This window comes from Pseudorca crassidens, chromosome 15 (assembly GCF_039906515.1).
Source record: "Pseudorca crassidens isolate mPseCra1 chromosome 15, mPseCra1.hap1, whole genome shotgun sequence".
NCBI classification, from domain to species: Eukaryota; Metazoa; Chordata; class Mammalia; order Artiodactyla; family Delphinidae; genus Pseudorca; species Pseudorca crassidens.
This window is the reverse complement of record NC_090310.1, coordinates 10,251,420-10,272,135: the sequence shown is the minus strand read 5'-3', so window position 1 is coordinate 10,272,135 and position 20,716 is coordinate 10,251,420. Positions and strand designations below refer to the sequence as shown.

At 48.6% G+C, this 20,716-nt stretch overlaps 1 protein-coding gene and 1 long non-coding RNA gene across 3 annotated transcripts in view; one reads left to right on the top strand and one right to left on the bottom strand.

Annotated features, from left to right (window-relative positions):
- The window catches only part of LOC137206829 (uncharacterized), a 407,706-nt gene extending 392,388 nt beyond the window's left edge, over positions 1-15,318 (bottom strand). The window contains exons 1-3 of the long non-coding RNA XR_010934841.1: positions 15,069-15,318; positions 14,190-14,264; positions 13,639-13,729 (exon numbers count right to left, since the gene is read on the bottom strand). This is a non-coding gene — a long non-coding RNA (uncharacterized lncRNA). The remainder of the gene's footprint in view (positions 1-13,638; positions 13,730-14,189; positions 14,265-15,068) is intronic.
- A 219-nt stretch (positions 15,319-15,537) lies between these two features.
- The window catches only part of CASTOR2 (cytosolic arginine sensor for mTORC1 subunit 2), a 58,965-nt gene continuing 53,786 nt past the window's right edge, over positions 15,538-20,716 (top strand). For both annotated transcript variants that reach the window (XR_010934839.1, XM_067705958.1), the window contains exon 1: positions 15,538-15,786. Coding sequence is in view for 1 of the 2 variants with exons in the window: in XM_067705958.1 (XP_067562059.1) it covers positions 15,674-15,786 (113 nt within the window). In the remaining variant the exon portion in view is untranslated. The remainder of the gene's footprint in view (positions 15,787-20,716) is intronic.

Sequence of the window (20,716 nt, the reverse complement as noted above, 5' to 3'; positions counted from 1 at the left end):
GCACTACATTAAAGTACCCGGCCAATGAAATAAGGTGATTAAATGAAATAAAAAGGCATTAAGTGAAAAGGAAAAGTATATCTAGAGAAAGTATAATTGTCTACACAGTGAATCCAAAAGAATCTATACACAAACTTGTAATCAGCAAGATTGCTATACATGAGATTGACATATAAACATCAACAACATTCCTATGTACCACAAATAAGTAGAATATATTACTTTTAATTCTGTTTACCATATCAAAAAAATTAAAACCATAATGTGCTTAAAATAAATGGAGCAGAAAGTTGTGCAAGAACCTAATGGTCTAAATTACAAAACTCAAAAGAGTATCTGGTAAGTAAAGAAATATATACCCCAGACATGGCCAGAAAGATTCAATATCATAAAGGTACCAATTCTACCTAAATTTATGTATTAAATATTATAGAATTTCAAAAACATCCAAAACTCTCTTTGGGAACTTGGCAAGATGCTTCTAAAATTTATAGAGAAGAGCAAAGGGCCAAGAATAGCCCCAGACAGATTTATTAGATAGAAAGATTTATTACATAATTAAGATGGTGTTGTAAGGATAGACAGCTATACCAATAAAATAGAATAGAGAGCACAAAAGCCTATATAAATCAGTGGCGAAAGGGTGGACTCTTCAATAAATGGTGTAGGGTTATGTATAAAAAATAAAACTAGATCTCCACATCACACAAAAAGATCAATTCCAAGGGAACTAAAGACATACATGGGAAAAGCAAAACTTTTTAAAGTTTACAGGAAAATATCTTTTGACCTTGAAGTAGAGATGGATTTCTTAGAAAGGGCACAAAAAGCATGCACAACAACAAAAAAAGACTAAGAAATTTACAAATTTCTATCAACAAAAGTTACTATTAAAATTTTTAAAAGACAAACTGCAGACTGAGAAGATATCTGCTACCCAACAGGGATTACAATCAGGAAGAGGTTGGGGGGAAAACAAAAAAAAGGGTACAAATCAAGAAGAAAAAGATGTGCAACACAGTCGGGGAAGAAAAAAAAAAAAAGACAAAGAATATGAAGAGGCAATTCACAGAAGAAAAAACCCAAATGACCAACAAACATATAAATCAACCTCACTAGTAATCAGGGAAATTGTGAAATAAAACAACAATGAGATACCATTTTATATTCATCAGCTAAGCAGAGTTAAAGTCTGATAATACAATTTTTGACGGAGATATAGAAGAAAGAAATTCTCATATGCTGTTGGTAGAGTCAGTTGCATAAGCCCTTGGAGAGCAAAGTGAAGATGCTCACGGTTTTTGTCCCTATTCAATTTACTCTTTTCAGTAAACATCCAAGAGAGAAATCTCAGCACCTGTACTCCAGAATACATTTACAGGAATGTTTATTGCAACATTGTTTAAAACAGAAGGAAAAAAACAGGCACAAAGGGGTTTCCCTGGTGGCGCAGTGGTTTAGAACCCACCTGCCAATGCAGGGGACACAGGTTCGATCCCTGTATCGGGAAGATGCCACATGCGGCGGAGCAACTAAGCCCGTGCACCACAACTACTGAGCCTGCACTTTAGAGCCTGCGAGCCACAACTACTGAGCCGGTGTGCTGGAACTACTGAAGCCCCCCACGCCCAGAGCTTGTGCTCCACAACAAGAGAAGCCACCGCGATGAGAATCCCGCGCACCGCAACAAAGAGTAGCCCCCACTCGCCGCAACTAGAGAAAGCCCGTGCGCAGCAACGAAGACAGAACAACGAAGAATGCAGCCAAAAATAAATAAATAAATTTATTTATTAAAAAAAAAATGTCCACCAGAAGAAGAACGAATAGATAAATTAAGGTATAATGTATAATAGAATGTGATGTAGCAGTTAAAATGAATGAACAAGAGCTACACGTATCATTATTACATACATAGTGTCAACTTGTATAAATCATTAATGGTAAGCAAAAAAAAAAAGCAACTGAGGAAGGATACCTGCAGTATGATACTACTTATATAAAATGCTTTTTGGTTCAATACTTTTAGTACAGTTTATTTGCATACAGTAAATTTTACTCTTCTTAGTGTACAGTTCTGTGAGTTGTGGTAAGTGTGTGGTCACTATCACAATCAAAATATGGAACAGTTCTATCACCTCCCAAAATTCCTTGGTGCCCCTTGATAGGCACCAAATCCCTTACCCGACTCCCAACCCTTGTAATCATATAGTATGTAGCCTTTTGAGTTTGGTTTCATCCACTTAGCATAACATGTGTGAGGTTCATCCATGTTATTGAGTGTATCAACAGTTTTTTATTGCTGAATCATATTCTATTGTATGGATGTATCAATTTATTCATCCATTCCCCAATTACAGTGCATTTGGGTTGTTTCCAGGAAGGGAAATTATGAATCAATCTGCTGTAAACATATGTGGGCTGGTTTTTGTGGGAACACAAGTTTTTATTTCTGCTCGGTAAACAGCTAGGAGTGGGATTGCTGGGTCATATGGTGAGTGTATGTTTACTTTTATAAGGAACTGCCAACCATTTTCCAAGTTTTCTGTACAATTTTGTATGAGTTCTAGTTGCTCTGCACCTTCACCAGCACTTGGTATTGTCAAGTTTGTTTGTTTGTTTGTTTATGAAATCATTGTAAGAGGTGTCTACTAGTAACTCATTTGGGTTTTAATTTGCATTCCTCTAATAGCCATGATGCCCAACATCCTTTCATGTGTTCATCTGCCATCCACATATCTTCTTGTCTGCAGGGTTTGTTCAATTTTTTGGACCATTTTTAATTGGATTATTTGTTTTCTTATTCAGTTTCCAGGATTCTTTATATTCTGGATCCAAGTTCTTTATCACATGTGTTTTGTAAATATTTTCTCCCAGTCTGTAGCTTGTCTTTTCATTTTCATAAGAATGTCTTTTGAAAATCAGATGTTTTTAATTTTGATGAAATCTAACTTGGCATATTTTTCTTTTACAGCTCATGGATATAGAAGCTATAACTAAGAAAATTTTGTCTAACCTGAAGTCACAAAGATTTTCTCCTATGTTTCCTCCTGGGGAGTATTTTAATTTTAAGTTTTACTTTTAGGTCTATGATCCATTTTGAGTTAATTTTTGTATAAGTTGTGATAGGTAATCAAGGTTCCTTTTTTTATTTTTTTGCTTGCTTTTTTTTTTTTTCCATATGGGTGTCCAGTTGTTCCAGCACCATTTGTTGAAATGATTATCCTTTCTCCATTGAATTGCCTTTGCACCTTTGTCAAAAATCAACTGGCCATATATGTGTGGGTCTGTTTCCAGTTTATAATGTTTCAAAACGTGAAAAACAGGATAAATTTTTTTCAAAATATTTCAGCCATTCTAGTGGATGTGTAGTTGTCACTGGTGAGGTTCCCCTGGCCACAAAGATAGAGTTTAGCATGCAGGACATTTATTAAGAAGTGCTCTTGAGATCAACACCTGTGGTCAGGAAGGAAGCAGGTACAAGAAGAGGGAGAAGGTGAGCCTCCACTGACCCCAGAGGGAGCACTAAAGAGGGAATGGCCTGAGTTGGCAAAAAGGCTGCTGGAGTCACATGGAAGGTGGTCTGAGAGAGGCACTTTTGCATTCAGTCACAGTAGGGGTGTGCTTGGGGTTGTTTGTTTGTTTGTTTGTTGTTTTGTTTTGTTCATTTGGCCATGCCACATGGCTCGTGGGATCTTAGTTCCCCGACCAGGGGTCGAACCCAGGCCCTTGGCAGTGAGAGGGCAGAGTCCTAACCACTGGACTGCCGGGGAATTCCCACTTGGGGTTTTAATTTGCATCTCCTGGCTACTAATGAGGTTGAGTGCCTTTTCATATGCTTATTAGCCATTTAAACGTATATCTTTTTTTGAGGGGAATCTGTGAGAGGATGATGAAGTGGCTTATGGCCTTAGTGAGACACAAGGGGACCCCTCTGGATCATCAGCCTCTGCACATAACACAGAGAAGCAGCCCTCAGGGTAGTGGAAAGGCAGACAGACGTGGATCCAAATGTCAGTCTTCCACTTCCTAGCTGTATTCCCTGGGAGAGTGATTCAATTTCTCTGAGCCTCAGTTTCCCCCTCATAAAATAACTGAGATTGTGACTAGGGGCGGATAAGAAGGAAGGGAAGGAGATGTCCCAGCTTTAATCTAAACTCTGGTCCTCCAGGATTTAAGGATTCCAGTCAATTCCGGAGGACCAGTGAAGTTGCCCCCACGGGTCAGTTTGTGAGAGGTACCCAAGAGCTTCCCAGGAAGAGGCTCAGCCTGAGGGAAGGGAAATGTAATTCCCAAGTGGATGGAGCCAGATCATTCTTTTAGGTTGGCCCTGGGCTCAGTCCCACAGCTCCAGGTCTGAGTCCCAGGGAGGGAGAATACAAAAGAAAACTGGAGGAATTCTGTATCCATTGTCCATTGCAGTGAAACAAACCAAACTTGGCGGCTTCAAACAACAACAAACATTTATTCTACTCATGAATCCATAGTTTGGGCAAGGCTCAGTGGGGACAGCTCATCTCTGCTACAGTTGGCATTAGCTAGGGTGGCTGACTAAGGCTGGACCGTTCACGTTTTAAGATGGCGTACTCACATGGCTGGAAGGTGGGCGCAAGCCATGGGAAGGGAACCTGAGTTCCTCTCCGAGTGGACCTCTCCATGCACTGTTTGGGCTTTGTCATAGCATGGTGGCTGGGTCCCCTGAGCCAGCAACCCAAGCAAACCAGTGGAAGCTACATCACTCTTTACGACCCATTGTGTCACTTCTGCCACAGTCACAAATCCATCCATACCCGAGGAGAAGGAGTGTCAGAGTCACATCGTAGGAAGACCACGTGGGATGGGAGACATCATTGCTTCCATTTTTGGGAGAATGCAGTCTGTGGCCAGCCCTTTCCCTAAGATATCTGCACAATACTGAGAGCTGATATGGCACATTTTGCAGCTGTGTGACCATGGAGAGCAAGCCTGAAGGGACAAGTGCGGAGAGGAGACTCCCTTTTAGGCTCAGAGGCCTGGGCTGTGGCGGAACCAACCTTCATCCTTCTGAGGAGCCAGGGCCACAGCAAGGGGGAAGGAGACAGCAGAAAGCTTGAGAGCAGCCATCCCAGCTTGAAAGTCAATCATAGGAGGAGGAAAATGGCAATAAGAAGTGATGGAAGAATGTTTGTGAGCACTAGTGAGACCCCCCGCCCCCTCGCAGGGCTCCTGGAAACTTTGAAAGGCAAACAGGTCCCATTAGAGCAGGAAGGAAATAAGCCAGAGGAATACTTTTTTTTTTTTTTTTACCATTTTTATCCCCAGACTGGAGAAAGGTAATAGAAGAGACAATGTATATCAAGCACCCATCATATAGTTAGCACAAGGTAGGACCTCAGCCAATGCTCTTCTGAACTGTCTGATCTGCTCCCCACCTATAATGAGCCTTGATTATTCCACAGGGGAGGAGGGATAAGCTTAAGGTTCTCTTGGAGGGCCTACCACCCAGTGGGTCCTGGGGTTGATCGCCAGCAGATAACACCTATGCAGCTGATTCTAAGGTCCCCAAAGCCCCTGTCAGGAGTGGGATCTGGCACTGCGGCATCAAGTGTCCAGGCCCATCCGAAGAGCTAGGGAGCTCCCTTCAGGGCCAGGACCATGGGGACCAAAACAGAGTCAGGGCCTAGAGCTAAGCTGGACCGGGCAAAGGATCTCCCCAGAGAGGATGAACACTGATCTAGTTTCCCATGGCTGCTGTCACAAATGACCACCAATTTGGTCTTAAAGCAACAGAAATTTATTCTCGCACAGGTCTGGAAGGCAGAAATCCAACATCTGTATTACTGGGCAGAAATCAAGGTGTCATCAAGGCTGTGCTCCCTCCAGAAGCTCAGGGGAGAATGCTGGTGGCTGGATTCTGATGGTGGTCAGCATTCCTTGGCTTGCAGGCACATCACTCCAATCTCTGCCTCTGTGTTCATGTCACCTTCTCCTGCCTGTGTCGAATATCCCTCTGCCTCTCTCTTGTAAAGATGCTGTGATTACATTGGACCCACCTGGATAATCCAGGGTGAACTCCCCATCTCAAAAGCCTTAACTTAATCACATCTGCAAAGACCCCTTTTCCATATAAGGCACCATTTGCAGGTTCCAGGGATCTTTAAGGGCCATCATCAGCCACCACAGGTACCGACACAGGGTGAGTCTGGATGCTGATCAGGAGGGAGGCAGCAGGAGCAGGTGAAGAGCTATGTATACAGAGTGAGGGGAGGAGGGGGTGTTGACAGGAATCAGTCTGGGCTGGAGACAAGAGCCGGTCAGAAAGCCAGCCAGAGATGAGACCAACAGTGCGCGTCCTGGCTGGTCCCCCCGGGCCAGAGCAGGAAACAGAGGACAAATGCCAGAATCCTACTGTAAGGGGAGTGTGAGGTTGAGCTGGGGAAGGCCACTGGGGCAGGGGGGGAAAGAAGGGTAAACCATTCATCTATAATGACCTCTGGGCAAATTAGAAAATACATCCCTTTCTCAGAATGCTTTACTTGCATCCTTGGAAAAGTATCATAACATACTGATATCGTAAGAGCAATTACTTGACTGCTTTGTGGGGAGAGTATTGTGATCAACACAAATCTGACGAGGCCCCTTAGACGTACCCAGGGCTTGCACCATCATGTACGTGAGAACTAGGGTGGGTGAGGTCAAGGAGCTCCCAGGTCCAAACGAGAGGCTGGAGAAGGCTTGGGCAAGGTCCAGCATGGGCTCTGACGCTGCCCACGGCTGAGTTTTTACAGCTATCCATCCATCATCTATTTGTCTGGGTGGGCGAGATCCACTGAAATGGTCAGGATGGGATAGGCGGATAAGCAGGAGGTGAAGGTCTTGAAGGCTGTTTCATTTGGTGCTGATGGTGTGATTCCAGGGCAGAGCCATGGATGTGAACGTTCCCCAGGACCAGCAGCAAGAACGACTTCCTCTGAGGTCTCAGGGCTCGACTTCACTACCCAATGACAATTGTCATTTATTGAGCATCTACCCAGTGCCAGGCACTGCCCTCTTAGCCATATCATCCCTAATCATTACTACAACCCTGACGCGCCAGTGTTACCATCCATCCCCATTCTACAGATGATGAAACCGAGGCTTCAAGAGAGTAAGTGACTGGCTTGGGGACACACAGGAAGGAAACTGCAAGACTGGGATTTACCCTGGGCTGCCTGGGGCTCCATGCCACCTCCCAACAGGAGATGGGCAGCTCCAGGCTGAGAAGGCCATGACGACACACCAGGTGCACTGGGCCTCCTGAGCCTGGGTCCAGCCTTCTATCCCCTCGGGCCTGACCAGCTCACTCTGTCTGGGAGTTGAACAGTAAATTAAAGGGCTTCATTATCTCATTTGAGGGTGGAATAAAATACTTTGGAAAGGCTGGTACATTAAGTGCAATCAAGTTCTGAAAGGTTCTCTGTCACTGGAAGGAACATCCTCTGATAAATTGCTCTTTTCACCGAGATGTGGCTAATATCTCATGAGCAATCCCAGCAGTCTCCACTGCAGATGTTTCTGCATCTTCACAAAGGATATTAAAGAGACCAGATTCCTTCCCAAGAGAGCAAATCACCTTTGCAATGTGCAAAAAGATGTCCTGAGTACAGCTCTCTCTCCTGTGACCTGCCAAGAAGGAACTCTGGGGCTACTTTGGATCTAGGGTCACTCGGGACCCTCAGGCCACCCCTACTCGCCAGTCACCACATGTGCATCCTGAGTCACTCCACAGGCCTTGAATGAACACCACCCCAGGGAAGGCCACACATCATCCCAGCCCTGCCCTCCCTGAGCTTACAATCCAAACTAGGCTGTGTGTTAGTGCCACAGGACTCAGCTGTCATTTTCCCAACAACTTAATGACCAATGGCTCACCACTTTCCTGGGAAGCAGCCATCCAGACACTTGCATTTAAGTGATCACGAAATTGATGCACAATTTACCCCAAATCATACCTTCAGAATCTCAGACCTTGATGCTCTCCAGAATCAGTTCCCACGACATTAAAGAGCTGCAGTGAGGCCTGCCTTAGGCACAGGTGAAATAACACCAGCAACACTTCACACCCATCAGGCTCTTCCCATCGGTCAGGCCTGTACTCAGCACCTACACATACCACCCCAAGTCCTTAAAACAAACCAATTTACAGATGAGGAAACTGAGGTGTTAGGGTGTGAATGGTAGGGGTGTGGAGGCCCCTCAGCCTCTATATTCCAGCATGTCAACCTTTTGGTTCTTAGACGCTATGCAGTCTGGTCCTCAGTCACAGATTATAACAAAAGGTCGGGGGGGGTGGGGGGAGAAGGAGGGAAGCAGGGAGTAAGGAAGAATGCAAGAAGGAAGAAAAGGAAAGGGATGGGAAAGGAAAGGAGAAAGGAAGAAAGAAAGGAAGGAAGGAAGAAAGGAAGAAGGAAAGGAAGAAAGGAAGGAAGGAAGGAAGGAAGGAAGGAAGGAAAGAAAGAAAGAAAGAAAGAAAGAAAGAAAGAAAGAAAGAAAGAAAGAAAGAGAAAGAAAGAAAGGAAGGAAGAAAGAAGGAAACAAAAAGAAAGAAAGAAAGAGAAAGAAAGGAAGGAAGGAAGGAAGGAAGGGAGGAAGGAAGAAAGAGAAAGGTAGGAAGGAAGAAAGAGAGAAAGAAAGGAAGAAAGGAAGGAAGAAAGGGAAAGAAAGGAGAAAATACTGCTGAAAGGGCACAGGCTAAGGAGTAGAAGGGGAGGAGGCAGGAGGAAGGTATGAAAGGAAATAATCCAAGACAGAGAGAGAGAGAAGACAGACTCTGGTGCCTCTTGTCCTGCCCTAGCCCTGCCCAAGGATGTCACAACAAAGGGGATGGGGCTCCCAGTGTCATCACGGTGCCTGATGTTCATGCATTGACTCAACCCGTGGGCCTTCCTTTAGTAGCACTGTGTTCTCAGCCCTGGTGCAGGCCCTTGGGAGACCCAAGAAAAGCTGTGTCCTCAGGTCCTCTCCTCCTGACCTTCCCCCAGCTTCAGTTCCCCATGTGTAAAATGAGCATATGAATCCCTACCTCTCCAGGGAATCAGATGCAATGAGGCACACGCAGGCAGAAGCCCTAGACACACCCATTTCCTTACTTTCTTCCTTCACTGCAGGGAGCCGCAAGCCGGGAAGGGGTAGAATAGAAACCACGGAGGGGGCCTGCCCTTGAGGACAGACTGCGAAAGAGCTGCCCATCCACACATTGATTCATTAATTCATTCAACAAACATTTACTGAGCATCTACTGAGTGCCAGGAGCAGCGCTGGAGCCTACACATGAATGCCCTATGAGAGAGGCACCATTATGCCCATTTTGCAGATGAGGAAACCAAAGCAGAGGAAGATGTAATTTGCACAGCACTGAATGGGATAGAGGCCAAATTCAGACTAGGCCTGGTTCTCTAGGATGCAGTGTTGGTTGGTTGGTTGGTTGGTTGGTTGGTTGGTTGGCTGACTGGTTTCCCATACCACACACTCTCTCCCTTGGTGGGGCTGAGTGACGCCTGGTGTCTAAGTGTGGATTTGCAGCAGAGAGCTGGGACCTGGTCTCTGGGGGCTCCTGGCAAGGATGCGCAGGCCTGGGAGCACCAAGGAAGGGCCTCTGCCCGAGACCAGGATGATGGCTGACGGGGATTAAGCTGTGACAGTTTATAGTATAGTAATTCAGCCCACTGCACTTTGGGGACCAGTAATCCTTTCCTGTGGGAGTGCAGGTGAGCATGTGGGAGGGGCCATCTCTAGCAAAGAATCTGAGGAATCGCTTCTTCCTGCAGTCCTGTGGAAAAGCGTGAGAAAGGGAGGTGGCTGAGGCTCCCTCAGAATAGGCCAACAGGGCGTCCATTTCATCGGGCTCCTCCCTGCTCAGAACTTTCAGTGACGCCCCACGGCCCTCAGTGTTGTTTGTCAAACCCAGGGAAAGATATTTGAGGTCAGCTTACCTAGGGACTAGGGAAGGATCCAGAAAGAATCAGAGCCCCAGAAAAAGATGCCCCTTAGTTCTCCTGGCCGTCTCCTCCCTCTCTTCTTTTTCCATTCCTACACCATCTGAGCAGTCCATGCTGGTAAAACCCATGCTAGGCCTTAGCCAGGCAGAGAGAGAAGTCCTGCCGGTTCTTGGGCATTGTTTTCTTAGGTCCAGAGACCCCAGACTTAAGAGGAAAGGGGTTGCTGGCATCTACATTCCCACACACTACCCCACCACAGCAGGGTGATTGAGGCCTGGAGACCTGATGAAGAACAGAGACCCAGGCTCCTCAAAGCAGGACAGGGCCTGGGCCTCAGCATCTTTACCAAGTGCCCCTGTGATTCTGACACCAGCCACAGTTTAAGAACCACTGCTCCAGAGCACGGCTGCCTAATAAAAATATAATGCAAGCTATACGTGACTTTAAATTTTAAAAAGTAAAGAAGAAACAGACGGAATTAATTTTAATAATATATTCTATTTAACCCAATATCCAAAATACTATCGTTTTAACATGTAATCAATCTACGAAATTTTTAATGAGATATTTTACATTTTTTTTTCATACCAAGTCTTTGAAAGCCAGAATATATTTGACATTTACGGCACATCTCCATTCAGATGCTTAATTCTCATCCACAACACTTGATCTGTGTTTGGGTTTCATAGATTTCCATAACCAAGTTGTTTCAAAGTAGTGTCACCAACTCATCCCTGTTTACCCAAGTCCTGGTTTTAAAACTCCCAGTTCCACATCCTGAAAGCTCAGTCCCAGGAAAACCAGGACAGTTGGCAGTTCTTTCCAAACATACTTGAATGTTTTCCAATAACTGAATTGAGTATCAGTTTTTAATTTTAAATTAATTAAAATGAAGTAAAATTAAAGTTTCTGCTTCTCATGGCATTAGCTCCATTTCAAATGCTCAATAGCCATGTTTGGCCAATGACTACCATATTGGAGAGGGTGGGTCTAGGAGCCAGAAAGCCTCCTTCCCTTCACATTAAGACCATCTATGGAGGATCCAAACTTGGTTTTCTTAAGAGAGCCATGGTCGCTGCAAGAGTTACAGGTGGTAGGGCCACAGCATAGAACAGCTACCTTGGCAACACGAGGAGGATGGAATGGACATTAGGAGGCCACTGTAACAATCTAGGACATGGGAACATGATGGTCAAGGTGAAGAGACAGGCTGGATTACAGAGGTGTGCGGTAAACAAAATCATTAAGACTTGGTGACTGATTAGATGGCAGAGCGGGGAAGCAAGAGGTATCAATTATCCTGACCAGGATAATTCCCAGGTCAGCTCTCCCCTGTCCCCCAGCCCCTCGTCACCACCACCAACCGGGTTGATTCTAGAATATTCCAATAATCTATTGCTATTTAAATGCAGTGGTTTAGAACAACAATAATTATTTTATTATTATCTCTCATGAGAAGCTGATTGGGCTCAGCTGGGTGGCTCTTGCTCAGGGTCTCTCATTTGTGTCAGGTGAAGGCTTCTTCCCAGGTCTGGTGATGCTGGCTGTCAACTGAAACCTCAGCTGGGGCTGCTGGCTGGAATACTGCTATGGGCCAAACTGTGCCCACCACTCCTCAAAATTCATATGTTGAAGTCCTAACCCCCACTGCCTCAGAATATGATTGTATTTGGCAATAGGGTCTTTAAAGAGGTAGTTAAGTTAAAATGAGGTCATTAGGCTGGGCTCTAATCATTATTACTGGTGTCCTCATAAGAGGAGGAGATTAGGACACTGATACACACACAGAGGGAAGACCACATGAGGACACAGGGAGAAGGTGGCCATCTACAAGCCAAGGAGAGGGGTTTCAGAAGGAACCAACCTGCCAACCCTGGATCTTGAACTTCTAGCTCCCGGAATTGTGAGACAATAAGTTTCTGTTTTTTAATTCCCCAGTCTGTGTTACTTTGTTACGCAGCCCTAACAAACCAAACCAAATTTCCACTTGTGATCTGTCCATGTGGCCCATGCTTCCTCACAGCATGACAGAGGCGTTCAGAGAGTGAGTGCCCCAAGAGGACCAGATGGAAACAGGATCAGCAGCTATGACTGAGTTTCAGAAGTCACAGGTGTCGTTTTCTCTGTGGTCACAGGCCTGCTCAGATTCAAGAGGCAGGAACATTGAGCCACCACCTAATGGGTTGATGGTCAATGTCATGTTGCCAGGAGAGCATGCAGAATAAAAAATCTTGTTGCGACCATCTTGGAAATCACAACATGCCATATCAGGCTGGTAACTTTAGGGATTGGCGATGATGTCATCAACCAAGACAGAGACTACAGGAGGAAGAGGAAAAGGGCTGGGGCGGGTTAGATGATGAGGTAAGGTGTGAACAGGTTGGGCTGGTCAAGCCTGTGAACATTTAGGTGGATGTAACCAACGACTAGGAAGTTATATATGTGAATCAGGGCCTCCGGAACATGTTCTGAGCTAGAACTGTCAATTTGCGGGCCCTCAAAATATTAGAAGCCAGAGACTGAGTCCACCCACAGAGTGAGAGAAGATGAGGGTTGAGGGAATGTATCAGCTAGGTATTTCTGCATAACAAACCATTCCAAATCTTAGCAGCTAAAAACAACTACAGTTGACCCTTGAGCGAGGAGAGGATTAGGAATGATGACCCTCCTTGCAGTTGAAAATCTGCTTATAATTTACAGATGGCCCTTCATATACGTGGCTGCATATCCACGGCTCCACAACCACAGACGCAACCGATCATGGATCTTGCAGCACTGCATTATCCACTATCAAAAACAACGGTGTATAAGTGGACCCGAGGAGTTTAAACCCATGTTGTTCAAGGGTCAGCTGTATTTATTCTTCTTCTATAGGTTGGTTGGGTAGTTCCTCTCCTGCTTTCACCTGGCTCATTCATGGGGCTGCATTCATCTGGACAGTGAGCTAGAAGGTCCAAGACTCACATGTCTGGTTGATGCCAGCTGTCGGCAGGGGACAGGGCTCAACTGGAACAGCTGGAACACTTGGGCCTCTCTTTCCATGTTAACTTTCACTGGGGCTTCTTTACAGCATAGTGGCCTCAAGGGAGTATCCAAGTGGGCGAGTCTCAATGCACAGGACTTACCAAGTACATGTGCTACCAAGGTAAGACTTCACTGGCCAAAGAAATTCACGTGGCCAAACCCAAAGTCAGTGTGGGCTGGCTTACCGGGAGGCATGATTCACTGGCAGCCATTGCTGTAAAAATACACTATAGGAAGGAACACCAGGTGGGCCTCTGCTCATTTTAGGGTTGGGCGGAGGAGAAACCAAAGCGGGAAAACCAGAAGAACCAGGATAGGACCAGAAGAGTACAGTGCTAGGAATCAAGAGAGGAGTGAATTCCATGAGAACACGCCACGCCAGTACTTGCATGATCTTCAGAGTCAATGTCTCACCCTAGCCCCAGCCTGAAACCATCCTCTGGATTTGGCGACCTAGAGGTCCGTTTCCTCAACATCCCAACATTCATTTCAGGTGTCAGTGTCACAGAAATCTTAAGCACCAGATATAGCTCAGTGAAAGCAATTCTATAAATCCAACCAACGTGGTCTAAATTTGCAAACGTGACAATAGTCTGGCTTGATTAACTAGAAAGCCCAGTGTTTTCAAATGTTTTTGACCAAGACGCACAAAAAGAAATACCTTTGCATAAAGATCCAGTGCATGCACACACAGAGACGCACACACACGCCTGCGTGCCCACACGTTCACGTGTGGCCAAAACGAAAGTTTCCTGGAACACAGAAGAGATAATAGTAACCTACCCATACCACGTGCAAAGCTCTGTGTCATTTTCTATTCAATATAATTTATTTTTTAATCCTAGTCATGCCCGGCTAAATGGATTTCACCACCCACTCATGGGTCATGGCTTGCAGATTAAAAACTACTGACTTAGGCCATCTAAGGCAGAAGTCAGAAAACTGACCAAATCCTGCCTTTAGCCTTGTTTATTTGGTTTCACCTGTTGGTTTTTTGTTTTGGGGGTTTTGTTTTAATACATTTTATGCCTTCAGGTTGGCCTCCCTTCTCCTGTACCATTTCCACCTGTCTGATACCCAGCTGCTTCACACATCTTCACACTCGCCTGGCCCCTGAATGCATTTCTTTTTGGGCTTTCTAGGCCTCTAGATGCTAAAGGAATAGATGTATGCATTTATGCATTCCATGAATACTGAATGCATGTCTCTCACCTGCCAACCACATTTCAGGCACTGGGAATACAGCAGAGAACAGACAAAAACCACTGCCTTCGTGGAGCTGAGATGCTAGAAGAGGGAGACAGACAAGCAAAACAAAGAAAAATATTCTTTATTAGATGGTGGTAAATTCTTTAGTGAAAGTAAACCGGGAAGGGGGTCAACACACTTTAAGAGCCACCAGATTGCGGGCTTCAAGCCCCTTTGTGGAAATGAGGTAGCCTGATGTGTCCCTACTTCACAGAGGTGGGCTGAGAGAGGAATGTGAGAGGGCATGACCAGAATCTTCCTCCAAGAGAGTTCCCAGACAGGCCCAGCAGGTAAACCTGACCCATCACGTCCCCAAATTACTCTGCCAAGGAGCAGAGCACCAGTAACTTTAACCTAGAAAATTTCAAAATTCCAGTCAGCCATTAAGGGGGAGCCGTTGCGGGACGTAGTCACGGGCACACCGGCCCTGGGGTGGGAAGCCCTTCGGGTGTATTTCGGACTTTTCCCTAATTCGCAGTCCCCATCACCCTCTCTCCCGCCGGATAAACGGCCACCTCATTAGCTCTGCACACATGACCCTCTCGACCGGACTCCTGGTGACTGCGCCTGCCTTATCTCTTGCCTCTCCTCCCTCACATTTTCCGCTCCAACAAAGCCAAACACAGCACCGTGGGGGCTTTCACGCTTCTGTGCCTTTGGACACGCTGTTCCTTCTGCCTGGAAGACTGCTGGCCTCCAAGCCCGCGCGCCCCCTCCCCCTCAGCGAGGTCCCGTTCATCCCTCAGAACCCAGCCTGGATGTCCCCTCCTCCAGAAAACCCCCCAAGGCCCCGTCTCTGTCCCCCGCACCCCTCTCTGTTTTGCTTCTCTGCACTGTAATTACCGGTTTCTCCAAATCTCTCCCCTCCCAGACTCAGGTCTCCTCCAGCGCGCGAGTTCTGTGGGCGACTCGCTTTGCGCCCAAAAGCGCCTAGTCCTGAGCTTGAGGGACAGAGCTTGCACTCAGGCTCAGCCTGGCTCGAAAGGCCCCCGCTTCTGCCCTTCGCCTCCCCGTGGGCCCGTGGGGGCCCGCGCTCCAGCATTTTCCCTCAGCGCATCGGGCGGGCCCCTAGGGCGGCCGCCCAGCCCCTGACATCAGCGGCCGCCGGCGCCCGGGCCGCGCGACTACAAGTCCCGGCACGCCCCGCGGCGGCCGCGCATGCCCAGCGGGTCGACGTTTGAGTGGCAAGTTGTTTGTTACAGCGAACACCAGCTGCTCTCCGCGCCGGGCGCCGCGCGCTGCTGCTCCGCCAGCGCTGCCGCCCTCGCCCGCCGCCCGCGGCCCCTCGCGGCTTGGCGGGCCTCCCCTTTGTCCGCCCCGGCCGCCCGGCGCCGAGCTCCCGGTCACCGGGCCGGCTGCCCGCGGCGCTTGGTGCCGGCTGGGCGTGCAGGGGGCGGGGGCCGCGGCTCGCCCCCCGCGGATGAGCTGCCGCGGAGCGCGGGCGGACGATGGAACTCCACATACTGGAGCACCGGCTGCAAGTTGCCAGCGTCGCCAAGGAGAGTATCCCGCTCTTCACCTACGGCCTGATCAAACTTGCCTTCTTGTCCTCCAAGACCAGGTGAGCGCGCGGGGACGCGGCGCCGGCCGGGGAGAGACAAAGAGGCGCACCCGGGCGGCTGTCCTCGCCGCCGCGGCTCGGAAAACAACTTCGAGCCCCGGGGAGCGCCCCCGCCCCGCCCCCGCCGCATCGCTTGTCTTGTGTTTGACAAAGCCACCCAAAATGCCCTCCAACGGGGTCCTTCCCCCCGACCCTCCCTACAAGATGCACCCCTGCCGCTGTCTCCCCCACCCTAGCCCCCTCCCATCCTCTCCCCGAGATCCAGAGGGCCGGGGAGGCAGCTGTGACGAATCCGCTAATGAATGAATGAACGAACGAATGAATGAATGAAAAACAGGTGTGGAGACGCGGCAGTGTAAAAAAACAAACTAACGCCCCCCCATCCCCCAATCCCTCCGTTGGGCCGGCCCCCGTCGCCTGGGCGGGGGGAAGGGATTCTGCTGAGCGCGGCTACCCAGAGCAGAAAATCATAAAATCATTAGTGGGTGTTTATCTCAAGGTGCCTACGAGGATTGCGGCCGGCGCGGGCGGCTGGGGGAGGGCAGAGGAGGGGGCTGCGGGTGAGGGTCGCTGTGGTTCTTTCTCCTCTGGGTCCGGGAAGGTTGGGGGGGGCGGGGGGGCGGTTGCCGAACCGTGGAAGGGGGAGGAGCAGGCGTGTTTATGGCTCTGCCTTGAGGCTGGGCTTGGATGCTGCAGGAGGAAAAATAGTTGAAGGCCTTGGGAGGTTGGAAAAAAAAAAAAAAACCAAGTTGGATTTTTCGCACTGCCGGTCAGGTTCTGACTTTTGTGAGCCCCAGTGGGTGCTTGGATTAGAGTGGTGTTTTTTTAAGGAGCCCTAGCCCAGTGGAGTGTGAGTGCAAGCTAGCCGCTGTAACTTAAATCCCTTGTTTGTCCACCATTGTGACTGTTGAAAGGGATGAAGTTGTTGCTGGCTGGGTTTTCCGGGCGTTGAGGCGGAGGTAGTTCTCCTTCTCTGCAAAATGAATGAATAAATTACAGGTCAAGGTTAATGTTAAAATGCCGGAACCCTAGGCTAACACCTCTTGGGTGCTGAGTTCAGGGGAGCTCCTGGGATGTGGGGAAATAATTCAGTCCGAGCCTCTTATCTGCCTGTTAAAGTTCTTCCCTGGAAATCTCACTTCGATGTGTGTGTGTGAGCGGGCAGCTCAGTCCCGCCATTGTTTGCGAGATGGAATGAGAGCCAGTGGCATCTTGTTTACTTTCTTCTCTGGCTGCTTGCTGGGGTATGGAGGGTTGGAATCCTCACCTTCTCTGGGCCCTGGCTCCTTTGATTGCAAAGGTAATTATTAAACAGGTCATTTGAAAACAAAAGCCAACAGCTCAGATTCTGAACCTCCCCCTCCTCGTCGCCCCCCACCCCAGCCCCATCTGGTTGTTGACACCCACCCATTCTGCATTTACCTGCCCTCTGCTCCCCACCCCCTAGCCTGTCTTGAGATTCCAAGGCTGGAGTTAAGAGAAAATGGCCTTGTTTTTCCAACCCTTGGCCGTCAGCCCCAGGCAGCCCCCTGGCTGATTTCTCGGCTACCATTCAAACCACAGGGATGATGACTCAGGCTGCTGCTGTGTGGGGCCTGGGTGCTGGGAGGAGGGGGCATTTGGGGGCTTCCTAGAAAGGCAGCAAAGGGCCACTCCCTCTGCCCCTTTCCCTTTGCAGAGGGATTGGCCCTCTTCCAGCCCCCAGCCCAGGGTCCAGTTTGGAAGACTCATAGATAGGCCTGTCCTGGGGGTGAGCCCCTGCTGACCTGTCTGACCACAGAAACCGCACCCCTCAGTGGGTCCTGCTTCTCCCACTCTTGCAAGAGGCAGCTGGTCTGAGGCCCAGGTGACCAGTCCAGTCTCAAGATGGCTCAGAGGTCAAAGGTCATCTCCATGTCTGCAAGGTCTAGCCCTAGAAGGTGCTGAGCACATTTGTCAAGTGGCCAAGGCCTGCCTCCCCAGCACTCTGGGCCAGGACACTGGCTTCAGGTTGTGACTAGCCCCCTCATTGCCTGTGTGACCGTGGCAAGGTCCTTTCCTTCTCTGGCTCTGCCTTTGTCCATCTGTAATGAAGACAGCACCACTTGGCCCCCTAGGTTTCACAGAGCTGTTGTGTGTGTGTAGCATGGAATGATTGTGGAAATTGGCTTTTCTGCAAGTATAAGAGGTAGCGGGCTGTGGATATATTATTTAAGCAATTTTCAATGATCAGTCATCCAGGTAGAACTTTTGGTCCTTTTTTTGATCCTTCCATCAGTTCCTGCCCCCAAGTTGTGGCCCATAGCCCTGTCATTTTTGTCACTGTGCCTTGTTTACAAGTTTTCAGTCACTCCCTGTAGGGGTGAATCCTCAGCATGGCATTTGAGACCCTTTGGGATCTGAAGCCAGAATTCTCATCTTTAGTCACTCTCTGGCAAATACCGTGTGACCCACAATTTACTTCCCTTCACACCTCCCTGCTTTAGTTCTCTCTCTCTCTCTCTCTCTCTCTCTCTCTCTCTCTCTCTCTCTCTCTCTCCCCCTCTCCCCCTCCCCCTCCCTCTCCCTCTCCCTCTCTCTCTCCCCCTCCCCCTCCCTCTCCCTCTCCCTCTCCCTCTCCCTCTCCCTCTCCCTCTCCCTCTCCCTCTCCCTCTCCCTCTCCCTCTCCCTCTCCCTCTCTCCCTCTCCCTCTCCCTCTCTCTCCCCCCCTCCCTCCCTCCCTGGAACCTCCTCCTCCCACCCCCCCAGCAGTAAATTCCTATTCAACCCTCAAGATCTAGTGCTATCACCCAAAACTTTCCTGAACCCCTCTTGCCTCCACCCCCAGCAGACTTAGTCACTTCCTCCCTCTCATGTCTACCTGGGTGGAGGCTTGGGGAGGGATGTGGCATCAGTAGATGCCCACTCCGTGTGCGGGTGCAGCTAGGTTCAAGAGATGCTGAGATACCCTGCCTCTTCCTCTTTGAAGCCCAGAACCTGGTGGGAAAGGAAGAAGAGGCGATCACAATACAGCAGGGAAGGGAAGTACCTAGGGGGTAGGAGCAGGATCTGGGGGACCGCCTGAGGGAGCCTGGGAGGCTTCCTGCAGGAGGTGGCACTGTATCTTAGGGCTTTAAAATAGGATTTAGTTCAGTATCCTGCATATGCCACGGTACAACTCTGTGAATTAGGTGGAATGAAGGAATCTGCAATGAAGGAATCTGAGGCTCAAATGTTAAGTGACTCATTCAAGGTCATGCTGTAAGTGGTAGAACCCAGATTTGAATCAGCATCTTTCTGGCTCAGGCTCAGAGATTTGCTATTACAGGTTCATTGACACCCATATTCAACAGTTATGTCCACCCCTTGTATTTGCAGCGTACTGTTCTAAAGCTTTAGGAGCACAGGATGGAACCTGTAGATCTTTCTGCATCCCTTCTGCCCTGCCTCTGTGGCCCTTATCTTCTGCCAGGAATGCATGTCCCTCATCACTTCCCATCTAGACTTACTACTTCCTCCCCTTAACCTTTCATCACTTCTCAACTTTTTTCCATAACAGTATATCGTTTGCTTGTCTTATTCTCCCACCACCTAGATTACAAACCTTACTTTCAGGAAGCTTTTTGTGCATCTTTTTATCTTTTCCTTCTCCCCCCACCCCACTTCCAGTACCAGAGGTAACAGAGCTACCACTGATTTCACCATCTGTTCCAAAGAGATGAAGACACTGGGTTTGGAGAAGTAAAGTGGCCTGCTCAAGGTCACACAGCTGGGAAGAAACAGGATTGGGATTTGAACCAGGTCCTTTCTCTGCTGTGCTTAGCACACTGCTTTGTAGGCACTTAGTAACTGCCTATCTGATGGATGTCTGACTCGTGCAGAGTGACCCAGATTCCAGCCAGAGTCTTTTCTGAGTGCCTTGGGGGCTGGAAGAGGCTCGGCAGGCTGAATCACACCTGGAGAAACAAGGCCCAGTGCCCCTGCCCCAACTCTCGGGGTGGCATCTGAGTGTAGCTGGAATAGGGGGCAGAAGGCAGGCTGAGTACACTTATTCTAGACACAAAGCTGGAGGCGGAGACCCTGGCTGAGCAAAATCAAGGCTACCGCAGAGCTTCGCCCTGTGATAGCCTGAGGTTCTGTAGCCTGGCCGAGGGCCCCGCCGCAGCCCACCCCACCATTCCAGTCTCATCTCACATGGCTCCCAGCCACAGAGATTATTTGCGTGCATACACACACGCTATAGTGTCTCTAGCCTCAGGCCTTTGTCTGTCTGCCTGGAATGTTGCTCTTTGCCCTACCCCCCTTGTCCACCTGCTCCTTCTTTTAGATTCCATTTTAGCCTCACCTCCTCCAGGAAGTCTTCCCTGAGAGCACAGCTGAGCTCAGACCCTTCCTCTGGTATGATGGGCTTAATCTCAAAAAGATGTAATGTGACCAACCGTGGGCTCTCAGCAGGCTCCTTTGGGCTGCAGATAAGCTGGCCCAAACAATAAGAAGTATGAACTTTGCACGATGAGGTCATGAATCGGGCTGTTTGAGGGTTGGTAACTTAAAGGCTTGATGATGTCATCAAGGGCCCGGTCTTTCTCTTTGGCTCTGTGGAATGGCTGGGGCAGCTCCAGGCATTATGGGCAGTCACAGGACAGGGTGGCAAGGACTCAGGGAAGCGAAAGGGCTGTTGCCTCCCAGGGTCTATGAGAAAACCTGTCTGGGAACACACCCCCTCACACACAGACTCTCATCTCATTGGTCAGAACTAGGCCCATGAGCATTCCTCCACCAGTCACAGTTACAGGAAATGAGACTATCACGAACTCTTCAGGATCCACCACTGCAGCTGGGGCCGGCTGCCTGGAAGCTTGTGGCCTCTGGGAGGTGGGGCTCCCTGGGGACCCCAGTTTGCTGTCGCAACTCCGGAAGGGAAAACTGGGAATAATTAATACGTGTACGGTAAAAACAACAATGACAACAG